The sequence below is a fragment of the Lontra canadensis genome, unplaced genomic scaffold, assembly GCF_010015895.1.
Source record: "Lontra canadensis isolate GAN:19392208 unplaced genomic scaffold, GSC_riverotter_1.0 scaffold113, whole genome shotgun sequence".
NCBI lineage: Eukaryota > Metazoa > Chordata > Mammalia > Carnivora > Mustelidae > Lontra > Lontra canadensis.
This window is the reverse complement of record NW_022631107.1, coordinates 5,628,688-5,642,993: the sequence shown is the minus strand read 5'-3', so window position 1 is coordinate 5,642,993 and position 14,306 is coordinate 5,628,688. Positions and strand designations below refer to the sequence as shown.

At 38.7% G+C, this 14,306-nt stretch overlaps 1 protein-coding gene across 4 annotated transcripts in view; it reads right to left on the bottom strand.

Moving 5' to 3' along the window:
* The window catches only part of KIF27 (kinesin family member 27), an 82,948-nt gene extending 68,642 nt beyond the window's left edge, over window positions 1–14,306 (bottom strand). For all 4 annotated transcript variants that reach the window (XM_032840569.1, XM_032840570.1, XM_032840571.1 and 1 more), the window contains exons 1-2: window positions 14,218–14,306; window positions 7,144–7,527 (exon numbers count right to left, since the gene is read on the bottom strand). In XM_032840569.1, the coding sequence (XP_032696460.1) occupies window positions 7,144–7,441 (298 nt within the window). In that variant the 5' untranslated portion in view covers window positions 7,442–7,527; window positions 14,218–14,306. The remainder of the gene's footprint in view (window positions 1–7,143; window positions 7,528–14,217) is intronic.

The window sequence follows — 14,306 nt, the reverse complement described above, 5'->3', positions numbered from 1 at the left end:
AAAAAAAAAAAAAAAACCTTCTGCAAAGTAGGTCCAGAAGGAATATATGTCAACATAATAAAGGCCATCTATGAAAAAGCCCACAGCCAACATCATAGTCAACGGTGAAAAACTGAGAGTTTTCCCCCTAGGGTCAGGAATAAAATAAGGATGTCCATTCTCACTACTTTTTTCAACATAGTACTACAAGTCCTAGCCTCAGCAATTAGACAACATAAAGAAATAAAGGGCATCCAAACTGATAAGGAAAAAGTAAAACTCTCACTATTTGCAGACAACATGATACCATATATAGAAAACCCTAAAGATTGTACCAAAAAATTACTAAAACTGATAAAGGAATTCAGTAAAGCCTCAGGATACAAAATCAATGTTCAGAAATCTGTTGCATTCCTATGCACTAATTATGAAGCAGCAGAAAGAAAATTAAACAATCCCATTTAAAAATCCCATTTAAAATCCCACCAAAAACAATAAAATATCTAAGAATAAACTTAACCAAAGAGGGGAAAGACCTGTACTCTGAAAATTATAAAACACAGAGGAAAGAAACTGAAGATGACACAAAGAAATGGAAAGATATTCCATGCTTATGGACTGGAAGAAGAAATACTGTTAAAATACCCACATTACCAAAAGCAATCTACACATTCAATGCAATCCCTGTCAAAATACCACCAGCATTTTTCACAGAACTAGAAAAAACAATTCTAAAATTCGTATGGAACCACAAAAGACCCTGAAGAGCCAAAGCAGTCTTGAAAAAGAAAAACAAAACTGGGGTATCACAATTCCAGTTATAGTCAAGTTATATTAAAAAACTTCAGCAATCTGGGGAAAAACTGAGAGCTTTTCCTCTAAGGTCAGGAACGCGGCAGGGCTGTCCACTACCACCACTACTGTTCAACATAGTACTAGAAGTCCTAGCCTCAGGAGTGAGACGATAGAAAGAATTAAAGGCATCCGAATCGGCAAAGAAGTCAAACTCCCACTCTTTGCAAATGATATGACATTTTACGTGGAAAACCGAAAAGACTCCACCCAAAACTGCCAGAACTCATACAGAAATTCAGTAAAGTGTCAGGATATAAAATCAATGCACCGAAATCAGTTGCATTTCTATACACCAATAACAAGACAGAAGAGAAATTAAGGAGTCAATCCCATTTACAGTTGCACCCAAAACCGTAAGATACCTAGGAATAAACCTAACCAAAGAGGCAAAGAATCTGTACGCAGAAAACTATAGAGTACTCATGAAAGAAATTGAGGAAGACACAAAGAAATGGAAAAAGTTCCATGCTTATGGATTGGAAGAACAAATATTGTGAAAATGTCTATGCTACCTAAAGCAACCTACACATTTAATACAATCCCCGATCAAAATACCACCAACTTTTTTCACAGAACTAGAACAAATAATCCTAAAATTTATATGGAACCAGAAAAGACCCTGAATAGCCACAGGAATGTTGCAAAAGAAAACCAAAGCTGGTGGCATCACAGTTTCGGACTTCAAGCTCTATTACAAAGCTGTCACCATCAAGACAGTGTGGTACTGGCACAAAAACACACACATAGATCAATGGAACAGAATAAAGAATCCAGAAATGGACCCTCAACTCTATGGTCAACTAATCTTCGACAAAGCAGGAAAGAATATCTGATGGAAAAAAGACAGTCTCTTCGGGGCGCCTGGGTGGCCCAGTGGGTTAAGCCTCTGCCTTCCACTCAGGTCATGATCTCAGGTTCCTGGGATCAAGGCCCACATCAGGCTCTCTGCTCAGCAGGGAGCCTGTTTCTCCCCCTCTCTCTGCCTGCCTCTCTGCCTACTTGTGATCTCTGTCTGTCAAATAAATAAATCAAATCTTAAAAACAAAACAAAACAAAAACAAAAACAGTGTCTTCAACATACGCTGTTGGGAAAACTGGATAATCACATGCAGAAGAACAAAACTGGACCACTTCCTTACACCATACAGAAAATTGACTCAAAATGGATGAAAGACCTAAATGTGAGAGAGGAATCCATCAAAATCCTAGAGGAGAACACAGGCATCAACCTCTTTGACCTTAGCCGGAGCAACTTCTTACTAGACATATTTCCAAAGGCAAGGGAAACAAAGGCAAAAATGAACTATTGGGACTTCATCAAGATGAAAAGGTTTTGGGGGCGGGAAAGAAAGATAAAAAGGTTTTGCACAGCAAAGGAAACAGTCAACAAAACCAAAAAAACAACTGACAGAATGGGAAAAGATATTTGCAAATGACATATCAGATAAAGGGCTAGTATCCAAAATCTATAAAGAACTTAACAGGGCACCTGGGTGGCTCAGTTGGTTAAGCGACTGCCTTTGGCTCAGGTCATGAGCCTGGAGTCCTGGGATTGAGTCCCACATCGGGCTCTTTGCTCAGCAAGGAGTCTGCTTCTCCAGCTGACCTCTCTCCTCTCATGCTTTCTCTTATTCTCTCTCTCAAATAAATAAAACCTTATAAAAAAAGAAAAGAACTTACCAAATGCAATACCCAAAGAACAAATAATCCAATCAAAAAATAGGCAGAAGACAGGAAGAGACATTTCTCCAAAGAAGGTATCTAGGTGGCCAATAGACCCATGAAAAGATGCTCAACATCACTCGGCATCAGCGAAATACAAATCAAAGCCACAGTGAGATGATACCCCCCTCACACTAATGGCTAAAATTAACAAGTCAGGAAAGGACAGATGCTGGCTAGGATGTGGAGAAAGGGGAACCCTCCTACACTGTTGGTGGGAATGCAAGCTGGTGCAGCCACTCTGGAAAACAGTATGGCGGTTCCTCCAAAGTTGAAAATAGAGCTAACCTACGACCCAGAAATCGTGCTACTGGGAATTTACCCCAAAGATACAAATATAGTGATCTGAAGGCTCACCTGCACCCCAATATTTATAGCAGCAATGTCCACAATAGCCAAACTTTGGGAAAACCCCAGATGTCCATCAACAGATGGATGGATCAAGAAGATGTGGTATATATATCCACAATGGAATATTATGCAGCCTTCAAAAAATGAAATCTTGCCATTTGCAATCATGTGGTTAGAAATAGAGGGTATTATGCTAAGCAAAATAAGTCAATCAGAGAAAGACAATTATCATATGATCTCACTGATATGTGGAATTTAAGAAAAAGGGCAGAGGATCATACAGGAAGAGAGGAAAAAACAAAACAAGATGAAACCAGTGAGGGAGACAAACCATAGGACTCTTAATTATAGGAAACAAACTGAGGGTTGCTGGAGGGGTAGGGGTGGAGGGCTGGGATGATGGGGTGATGGACATTGGGGAGGGTACATGTTGTAATGAGCAATGGGTATAAGACTGATGAATCACAGACCTGTACCCTGGAAACAAATAATACATCATATGTTAATTAATTGAATTTACATGTAAAAAACTGCAGTAATCAAAACAGTATGGTACTGGCATAAAAACAGACACATAGATAAATAGAACAGAACAGAAAACCCACAAATAAACCCATAATTATACGGTCAATTAATCTTAGACAAAGGAAGAATGATTATACAATGTGAAAAAGACAATCTCTTCAACAAATGGCATTGGGAAAATCGGACAGCTGCATGCAAAAGAGTGAAACTGGAACACCCTCTTCTACGATACAAAAAGATAAATTAAAAATGGGTTGAAGACCTAAATGTGAGACCTGAAATCATAAAAATCCTTGAAAAGAGCACAGGCAGTAATCTCTCTGACATCAGCTATAGCAACATTTTTTAGATATGTCTCCTGAGGCTAGGGAAACAAAAGCCAAAGTAATAAAAAGCTTCTGCACAGCTGAGGAAATAATCAACAAAATAAAAGGCAGCCTACTGAATGGTAAAAAATATTTGCAAATAACACCAAGAAAGGGTTAGTATCCAAAATATATAAAGAACTGATACAACTCAACACCCACAGACAAATAATCCAATCCAAAAATGCGCAGAAGACATGAACAGACATTTCTCCAAAGGAGATATTCAGGTGGCCAACACACCCAAGAAAAGATGCTCAATGTCTTCATCATGGAAAACCAAATCAAAACTACAATGAGATACCACCTCACACCTGTCAGAATGGCTAACATCAACAACACAAGAAACAACAGGTATTGGCAAAGATATGGAGAAAAAGGAACCTTCTTGCACTATTGGTGGGAATGCATACAGGTGTAGGCACTAAGGAAAAGTATGGAGGTTCTTCAAAACTTTAAAAAGAGAACTACCCTCTGATCTAGTAATTGCACTACTGGATATTTACCCAAACTATGAGAGCACCTGAAGTGTCCATCAATAGATGAATGGATAAAGAAGACGTAGTATACACACACACACACACACACACACACACACACACACGACAGAATTATTCAGCCATAAAAAAGAATGAAATATTTCCATTTGCAAAGACACAGACAGAGCTACAGAATATAATGCTGAGCAGGATAAGTCAGTCATAGAATGGAAGATACCATATGATTTCACTCATATGCAGAATTTAAGGAACAAAACAAACAAGCAAAGGAAAAAGAGAAAGGAAGACAAATGAAACGGGCTCTTAACTAAAGAGAATAAATGGATGGTTAATGGATGGAAGGTGAACGGGGTAATGGGGAAGTAGGGGATGGGTATTAAAGAGCAAACTTATCAGGGCGCCTGGGTGGCTCAGTGGTTTAAGCCTCTGCCTTCAGCTCAGGTCATGGTCTCGGGGTCCTGGGATCATGCCCCACATCGGGCTCTCTGCTCAGCGGGAAGCCTGCTTTCCCCTCTCTCTATGCCTGCCTCTCTGCTTACTTGTGATCTCTGTCTGTTAAATAAATAAATAAAATCTTTTAAAAAAGAAATAAATAAAGAGCAAACTTATCATGATGAAAAAATATAAAATGATTTTTAAAAAAAGAATAAAAAGCTAGAGGGAAAAAAAAACTGCTTCTCATGGTGTTCTCAAGTATAAAGTATTTTAGAGCAGTTAAAATATTCTAGGATAATAGATAAACAATAACTTTTTCCCTTAAGGTATTAAAATTGTATGCATGGCCGCTTAATAAAAGCAATATAGCTATAATTAAGTCACTAAGCTCTAAGCATTTTATAACTCTCATTAGTAAAAGAACACACTGAGTCTTAAGGATCATAAAACATTTTTCCATTAAAAAAAAAAGCTATGATCCTAAAAAAAACAAAACACAACTTATAGTAGAAAAATTGAATTTTTATTTTGAGACCCTAAAATAATCTAGTATCTTTAATATCCAAATCCTTCATAACGCTGATTCTAAAAAATGATGGTGAGGGATGTGGGGGATATTGGGCACTTATGGACCTTCCATTTAGTCTTTGCAATCAGGGCCTCCTCAAACCACACAGCCAGCCTCCAACTCTCCCATCCAATCCCTACATGTAATGAGAAATGTTTCTGAAAGTCACATATTCCATATTTGAAGAGCATGAAAGTACAAAATACATTGAGAGTCATTACACATATACAGAACACTAGCAATAATGTTAGATAATAATACATATATATGTATAATACTCAAAAGTTTGTCTTTAGTGGAAAAATACCAATACAGTAAGCAACCTCAACAGAGGACCCAGCTTTCAATCCCAGCTGTCACTAGCCCTCTAACTGAATAAGCCCTTCACTGATCGCGCCATAGCTGGAGCTCCACAGTTATAAACAAAGAGAAATGATTCTCACGTTTCCTTCCAGCTCTACAGGAAATCTTAAGCAGGAGAAATTATAGCCTAAAATATTTAGTATTTAAAATAGAAATCCAGGGGTGACAGGGTGGCTCATTCGGTTAAACATCTGCCTTCAGCTCAGGTCATGATCCTAGGGTCCTGGGATGGAGCTCCACGTTGGGCTCCCTGCTCAGCAGGGAGTCTGCTTCTCCCTCTGCCCCTCACCCGACCTGTGCTTCTCTCTCTCTCAAATAAATAAAATCTTTAAAAATAAAATACAATAGAAATCTGTATTTACACGTGAGGTGATGGATGTGTTAACTAGATTGGAGGAATCCTTTGACAACATATACATTCATCAAATCATGATGATGTACACTTTAAATATCGTAAAATTTTATTTACCAATTGTACCTCAAATAAAGTGGAAAAAGCAAAATAAAAATTTGACTTAAAAATGGGGGAAAAAACCCTTAAACCACATAATAAATTCTTCCTATTGCCTTGAAGTTCTGGTCGCTGGGCTCTTGATATTACACGTGGACTATGTTAAAAGATCAAAATCTGGTCATGTTAACTCATTTCTTTCTACTTTACACAGGATTGCCAGAGGCAGGGAGTGGGGGGAAATGGGTGAAGGTAGTCAAAACATAAAAACTTCCAGTTATAAGATAAGTAAGTTCTGAGGATGTAATGTACAGCATGGTGACTGTAGTTACTAATACTGTATTGTGTACTTGAAAGCTGCTAAAAGATTAGATCTTAAAAGTTCTTGGGCACCCGGGTGGCTCAGTCAGTTAAGCGTCTGCCTTCTGCTCAGGTAATGATCCTAGGGTCCAGGGATCGGGCCCCTGCATTGAGCTCCCTGCTTGGTGGGAACCCTGTTTCTCCCTCTGCCCTTCACCCTGCTTGTGCTCTCTCTAGCTCTCTCTCACCGAAATAAATAATAAATAAATCTTTTAAAAAAGTTCTTATCACAAGAAAAAATTTATAACTGTGATGTGACTGGTATTAACTAAACCTACTGTGGTAATCATTTTGTAATACTACATATACCAAATCATTATATGTGTACCTTGGACTAATATAAAGTTGTATGTCAATTGTATCTCAATAAAAATGGGGGGAAAATGGCAAAGGGCTGAACACCAAACACTGTATTAAACTTGTTTCCTTAATCAAATATAATCATAAATCGAACTGTTGAATGAAACTTCAACATTTAAAAATAAATCTTTCAAAGATGATGATCTTATACTTGATTCAAAGATTATACAGGATATATACAGGATATAATATAGGATTATACATTATTTCATTCAATTAATATACTGAGCACCTTCTATGTTTCAGATAGTCATATTTTAGCTTCATTCCAGCATCTCAAACAAAAGTCAAAGAGTACGAGAATCTTACCAACATGGCCTCCTCCAATGGTGTAGGTCTTCCCGGATCCAGTTTGTCCATAGGCAAAAACAGTTGCATTATAGCCCTCAATGAGAGACAACACTAGTGGCTTTATACATGTATTATAAACTTCATCTTGAGTGGAATTTTTGCCAAAAACAAAATCAAAAGTAAAGACTCTATCTCTCCCAATGATAATTTGCTGGGTGTTTGGAATAACTCTCACACAAGCTTGATGATTATGAAGAACTTCTTTGCACAGCAGAGGTCGGATTCTTACAGCAACTTTTACTGGTATTTCTTCCATAGCAGCTTAGATTTTACTAAATAACTTTCTACTTAATATTCAGTATCTATTGTGAGAATTATCCATTTTATGTAAGATCTGGACTCCTGTGTATCAAAATAAAAACAAAATTCAATTATGGACTATCCTAATAAAACTAACCATCTTCCAAAACAAAGTCAATTAAAGCACGTTTTATTCCAACATGAGGTAATTAAAACAAGTAAATATGTCTTACAAAAATATACCTATAATTCACAGATGAAATGATATGAAATGTCTGGATTTGCTGCAAAACAGTCTAAAGGGTAAGGTCCATGAGTTGGTAAATGATGAAGTATGGGATTCCATCATACCATTCTTTCTGTAGCAGTAATATGTTTCCCAGTTCACTAATCTAAATATTGAATAACCGGGGACTTAAAAAATTAAGGCAAGGAAATTATTGAGTAACTATACACTTGCGCTGAAAGCAAACCCTTTATTAGATTTTATAGCTATATCTCTTTGCCACAAATATTAGAAATAAATCCAGACAAATAGTTTTAAGGGTTTCTATAACTTTAAATAATTTCTTTTCAAAAATAATCAAAACTAACCGAAAAACGGCTTTTCCACTCCTACTTATGTTGTACTTGTTTCTGAAAATCGCTGGTAGAATTAATACATTAAAAATTAAACTGGTGTCAGGGCGCCTGAGTGGCTCAGTCGTTGAGCGTCTGCCTTCAGTTCAGATCATGATCCCAGTGTTCTAGGACTGAGTCCCATATGGGCTCCCTGCTCAGCGGGGAGTCTGCTTCTCCTTCTCCAGCTCCCCAGTGTTTGTGTTCCCTCTCTCACTATCTCTCTCTGTCATAAATAAATAAAATCTTTTAAAAAATTAAATTGGTGTCTATACTTACAATGAACCTGAAAAATGAATTAAGAAAACAATTCCATTATAGTAGCATCAGAAAGGATAAAATACTTAGAAATTAAATAAAAGACATATAAAACATACTCTGAAGACTATAAAATATTGTTAAAGAAAGTAAAGATCTAAATACATGGAGAAACAGCTCATGTTTGTGGGTTGAAAGACTTAACACTGTTAAGATTACAATATTCCATGGGGCACCTGGGTGGCTCAGTGGGTTGAGCCTCTGCCTTTGGCTCAGGTCATGATCTCAGGGTCCTGGGATGGAGCCCCGCATTAGGCTCTCTGATCAGTGGGGAGTCTGTTTCCCTCTCTCTCTGCCTGTCTCTCTGCCTACTCGTGATCTCTGTCTGTCAAATAAATAAAATCTTTTTTACAAATCATTTTAAAAATCACAATATTCCCCAAATTTATTTACAGATTCAGTGCAACCCCTATCAAAATCCCAGCTGAATTCTTTGCAGAAATTGACAAGCTGATCCTAAAATTCTTTTTTTTTAAAAGATTTTATTTATTGATTGATCCTAAAATTCGTACGGAAATTCCAGGGACACAGAATAACTAAAATAATGTTGAAAAAGAACAAAGTCAGAGGACACACTTCCTCAATTCTAAAACTAAACAACAGAAATCAAGACAGTGTGGTACTGGTATAAGACAAACTTAAAGATCAGTGGAAAAGAACTGAGGATCCAGAAATAAATCCTCATAATTTTTAAAAGATTTTATTTATTTGTCAGAGACAGAGAGAGAAGGAGAGATTACAAGCAGGGGGAGTGGCAGCCAGAGGGAGATGCAGGTTCCCTGTCAAGCAAGAAGCCTGATGCAGGACTGTGACCTGAGCCGAAAGCAGATGCTTAACCAACTGAACCACCCAGGTGTCCCAATAAATCCTTATATTTATGGGCAAATGATTCTTGACAAGAGTGCCAAGACAATTCAATGGGGAAAGAACAGACTTTTCAACAAATGTTGACACAACTGGATATCCACATGCATAAGAATGAAATTGGACTCCTGCTTCAAATAATATACAAAAGTTGATTCAAAATCGTTCACCTGAACCATAAGAGCTAACCATAAGAGCTAAAACTCCTAATATTCTTAGATGAAAATATAGGGGTAACTCTTGATAATCTTGGGTTTGGCAATGGTTTCTCAGGTAAAACTCCAAAAGCAAAAGCAATAAGCTTTACAAGTGTGAACAGATGAAATGGATTTAATCAAATTTAAAACTTTTGTTCCTCAAAGATATGAAAAATGGCTAATAAGCACATGCAAAGACTCAACATCATCAGCCAGCAGGGAAATACAATCAAACCTACAATGAGGTATTACTTTGCACCTGTCAGAATGGCTAGAATCAAAAAGACAAGAAATAGCAAAGAAGACATCCAGATGGCCAAGAGACATATGAAAAAGTGCTCCACATCACTCAGCATCAGGGAAATACAAATCAAAACCACAGTGAGATACCACCTCACACTAGTCAGAATGGCTAAAATTAACAAGTCAGGAAAAGACAGATGCTGGTGAGGATATGAAGAAAGGGGAACCCTCCTACACTGTTGGTGGGAATGAAAGCTGGTGCAACCACTCTGGAAAACAGCATGGAGATTCCTCAAAAAGGTGAAAATAGAGCTATCCTATGACCCAGCAATTGCACTACTGGGTATTTACCCTAAAGATACAAACATAGTGATCCTAAGGAGCACATGCACCCGAATGTTTATAGCAGCAATGTGCACAATAGCCAAACTATGGAAAGAACCTAGATGTCCATCAACAGATGAATGGATAAAGAAGATGTGGTATATATACACAATGGAATACTATGCAGCCATCAAAAGAAAGGAAATCTTGTCATTTGCGATGACGTGGATGAACTAGAGGGTATTATGCTTAGCAAAATAAGTCAATTCAGGAGAAAGACAACTATCATATGACCTCCCTGATATGAGGAAATGGAGTTGCAATGTGGGGGATTTGGGGGGTAGGAAAAGAATAAATGATACAAGATGGGATCGGGAGGGAGACAAACCATAAGAGACTCTTAATCTCACAAAACAAACTGAGGGTTGCCAAGCGGAGGGGGTACAGAGAGGATGGTGGGGCTATGGACATTGGGAGGGTATGTGCTATGGTGAGTGCTGGGAAGTGTGTAAACTTGGCGATTCACAGACCTGTACCCCTGGGGCTAATAATACATTATATGTTTATAAATTTTTTTTAATTATTAAAAAAAAAGACAAGAAATAACAAGTGTTAGCAAGAATGTGGAGAAAAAGGAACCCTCAACCATGATCGGTGGGAATGTGAACTAGTGCAGCTACTCTGGAAAACAGTATGGAGCTTCCTTAAAACATTAAAAATAGAACTAACCTATGATCCTCTAATTGTACTTCTGGGTATTTTACCAACGAATGCAAAAACACTAATTCAAAAAGATGTATGTACCATTATGTTTACTATCATTATTTACAAGAGCCTAGATATGGAGGCAACCCAAGCATCCATCAATAAGTGAATGGATAAAGAAGATGTGGTGTATATATATGCAATGGAATATTACTCAGCCATAAAAGTGAACGAAATCTTGCCATTTGCAAAACATGGATGGACCTAGAGGGTCTTATGGTAAGTGAAACAAAGTCAGATAGAGAAAGACAAATACCATATAATTTTTTCCTTTCTGTTTAATGTTTATTTATTTATGTATTTATTTTTAAGTAATCTCTGCACCCAATGTGGGGCTCAAATCTCACGTATGAGATTAAGGATTATATACTCAATGGACTGAGCCAGCCAGGTGTGCCCCATATAACTTACCTTATATGTGGAATCTACAAAACAAAACAAACTAATAAAAAGCAGAATCAGACCCATAAATACAGAGAACAAACTGATGGTGGCCAGACGGTAGCAGGTTGGAGAGATGGGCAAAATGGGTGAAGGGGCGTGGGAGTACAGCCTTCCAGTTATGAAATGAATGAGTCAAGGGATAAAAATTATAGCATAGGGTCAATGGGATTGTAATAGCACTGAATGGTGACAGATGATAGCTGCACTTGTGGTGACACTTGTCTGTACACCAGAAACTAACATAACAGTGTTATGTCAAATGCACTTCAATTTTTAAAAAGATGGATATTAAAGTATCAAAAATTTTTTAAACAGACAGATCTAAACACATGTTGGTGAGGGGTACCTGGGTGGCTCAGCTGCTTGGGCATCTGCCTTCAGCTTAGGTCATGATCCTGGAGTCCCAGGATCCAGTCCCTCATAGGCCTTCCTGCTCAGCAGGGAGCCTGCTTCTCCCTCTCCCTCTGTTCCTCCCTCATGCTTGTGCTCTCCCTTTCCCACACTCTTTCAAATAAATAAATAAATAATTTTTTAAAAGATTTATCTGACAGAGAGAGAGAGAGCACAAACAGAGGAAATGGCAGGCAGAGGGAGAGGAAGAAGCAGGCTCCTGTTGAGCAGAGCCTAATGTGGGATTTGATCCCAGGACCCTGGAACCATGACCTGAGCTAAAGGCAGAGACTTAACCCTCTGAGCCACCCAGGCACCACAAAAAATAAAATTTTTTTTTAAAATGACAAAAACAAGTGTCAGTGAAAACATAGAGAATATGGAAGGAACCTTCACATACTTCAGAGGGAAACATAAAATGATGCACTCAACTTTGGAAAAGAGTCTGGCAGTTCCTCAGAAAATTAAAACATAATTGTCATTTGACCCAGCAACGCCACTCCTTAGGTATATACCCAAGAGAAATACAAACATAAAGTTTTCATAAAAACTTTTACATGAATGTTCAGGTTTGGTAGGATGAAGCTTACACCATATAAAAGCTAAAGAGAGGGACACCTGGGTGGCTCAGTCGGTTAAGCATCTGCCTTCAGCTCAGGTCATATTCCTAGGGGCCTGGGATGGAGTCCTGAGTTGGGTTCCCTGCTCAGGGGGGACTCTGCTTCTCCCTCTGCTTCTACCACTCCCTCTGCTTGTGCTCTCTCTCCCTGACAAATAAATCATAAAGTCTTAAAATTTAAAAAAAAAAAAAAGCTAAAAAGAAAATGTAACAAATAGTCTTGATAATGTTTAAGTGAAGATAATAAAAAATAATCAGTTTCAGGTGTCCCTGGACTCTTTGGAGAAGTGGAGTCTTGCACAGTCTCATTAAGTAACCTAGTAGACTAGTAGTAGTAGACTATTAACTAGTAGCAGACTATTAACCTAGTAGACTATTAATAGACTAAAATAACATCTTCAGCTCTACTTGCTATGGAAATGTTAATAAAGACATATTTAATATTCACTAGCCTTTAAAAAACTCTGCAGCAGTACTGTGCATTATAATTCTGTGAGTGGATAGTCTGAAAAGGATCACAATAACAAATACATCACTCTACTAAGAGCCCACTGAGAGTAAAAAAATATCAGCTCCCTTGGGCTGCAAAATCCCAAAACAGAGTCAACATGCTGCATTTAATGGCCACAATAAAAAGATGTACCTACCTTGGCAGTTTTAACCATTCTAGTTAAAATCAGCTGTGAAAAAATATTCATATGTACAATATATATTTTCTGGGATCCTAAAGGAGTCCATGATTACTTGGTACTGGAAAACTGTCCAAATAAACTACAAGGATGCTGTATGAGTTGTTTCTTCCAAATGTCTCTAAATATCTACATTTGAAGTTTTTATTATATAGATTTTTTTTTAATTTATACCATCACATTAAAACAGAAGTCATGGTCTATGTTAAGCCAAACCTAACTATTTCCAACAAAACTGCTAATAAAAGGTGCAGTGTAATTGGGATATTTTCACTTTCTAGGTTTTCACAATGGGAAAGTTTTGCTACAAGTACAAAAGAAATTCTATCTCTTTATTTTAATAAATAAGGGCCCTAAATCTATGGCTTGCCAAAGATTAATATCCAAGAATTTAAGTATTAAAAAATTCACAGCACTTAAAGTTTAGATTCTGATCAATTGCAGTCATCAGAACCATATGTATGATGTCGCCAATAAATGTAATGAAAGGTGAAATCTGATTGGCTAGTGATATTTAGGCATACTCCATGGAGTTTTGAAATCAGAGAAAGGCAAGAGAATCTTTGATCACTGACGCCATGTCACTGATCAAAAAGAAGTGTCTCCAAATACTGTTGCCATCCAGTGCCCGTGGTTTTCCAGAAGTAGTGGTTGTCTAAATATTTTGGTTTGCTAATATTTCCGTAAGAAACATCCCAGCAAATGAACAATGAATCCCAAGTATCTCAGAAAAGGCCCCATATGCATAATAACTAGAGAACAGAGAAAGTAAAGTAGAAAAACAAAGATCTGCAAACTTGGAGGGAGCGAGGGTGTTATTTAAAAGGTGTTTCAAATAAAGAACTTGGGCACTGTTCTTTCTCAACGAAACCTGCCTCTGAGGGAGGAGGCTTTGAGACTCCTACAGCGCTGGGGTTGCACCAAAGTTTCAACATCCGCACGGAAAACGAGGCCGGCGACAAAACGAAACCCCCATGAGGGTGGGCCTTCCCATCCCCTTCGGCTCCTGCAGCTGGAAGCACCAGCGCCAGAAACAGGATCTGACTTAGTGGGGTTCCGTCTGGCGTTCCCGCGCGTCCCTAATTCCCGGGACCTTCTACCTCCAGGGGGACCCCACTTCCCCCCGGCCGTTCGGCGGAGTTCCCAGCACCGACCCCAGCCCCCTCCGGCGCCGTCCTCGGCTTTGCAGGCGCCCCAACCGCCCTCCACACCCACGAGCCATCTCGCACCCCTAGGAGGCGCCCCCTCCCCTCAACAGCGAGCCAGAGAGCGGGCGCCACACCGCACCCGGCCCCGCCAGGCCGGCCCTCCACTCACTGACCAGCTCGAGAAAGCCCCGGTCTCCGGCGGCGAGCACAGCGCAGGACTACCCAGCTTCGCTCCTCCCGGCCGTCGCCGCCGCCGCCGCCG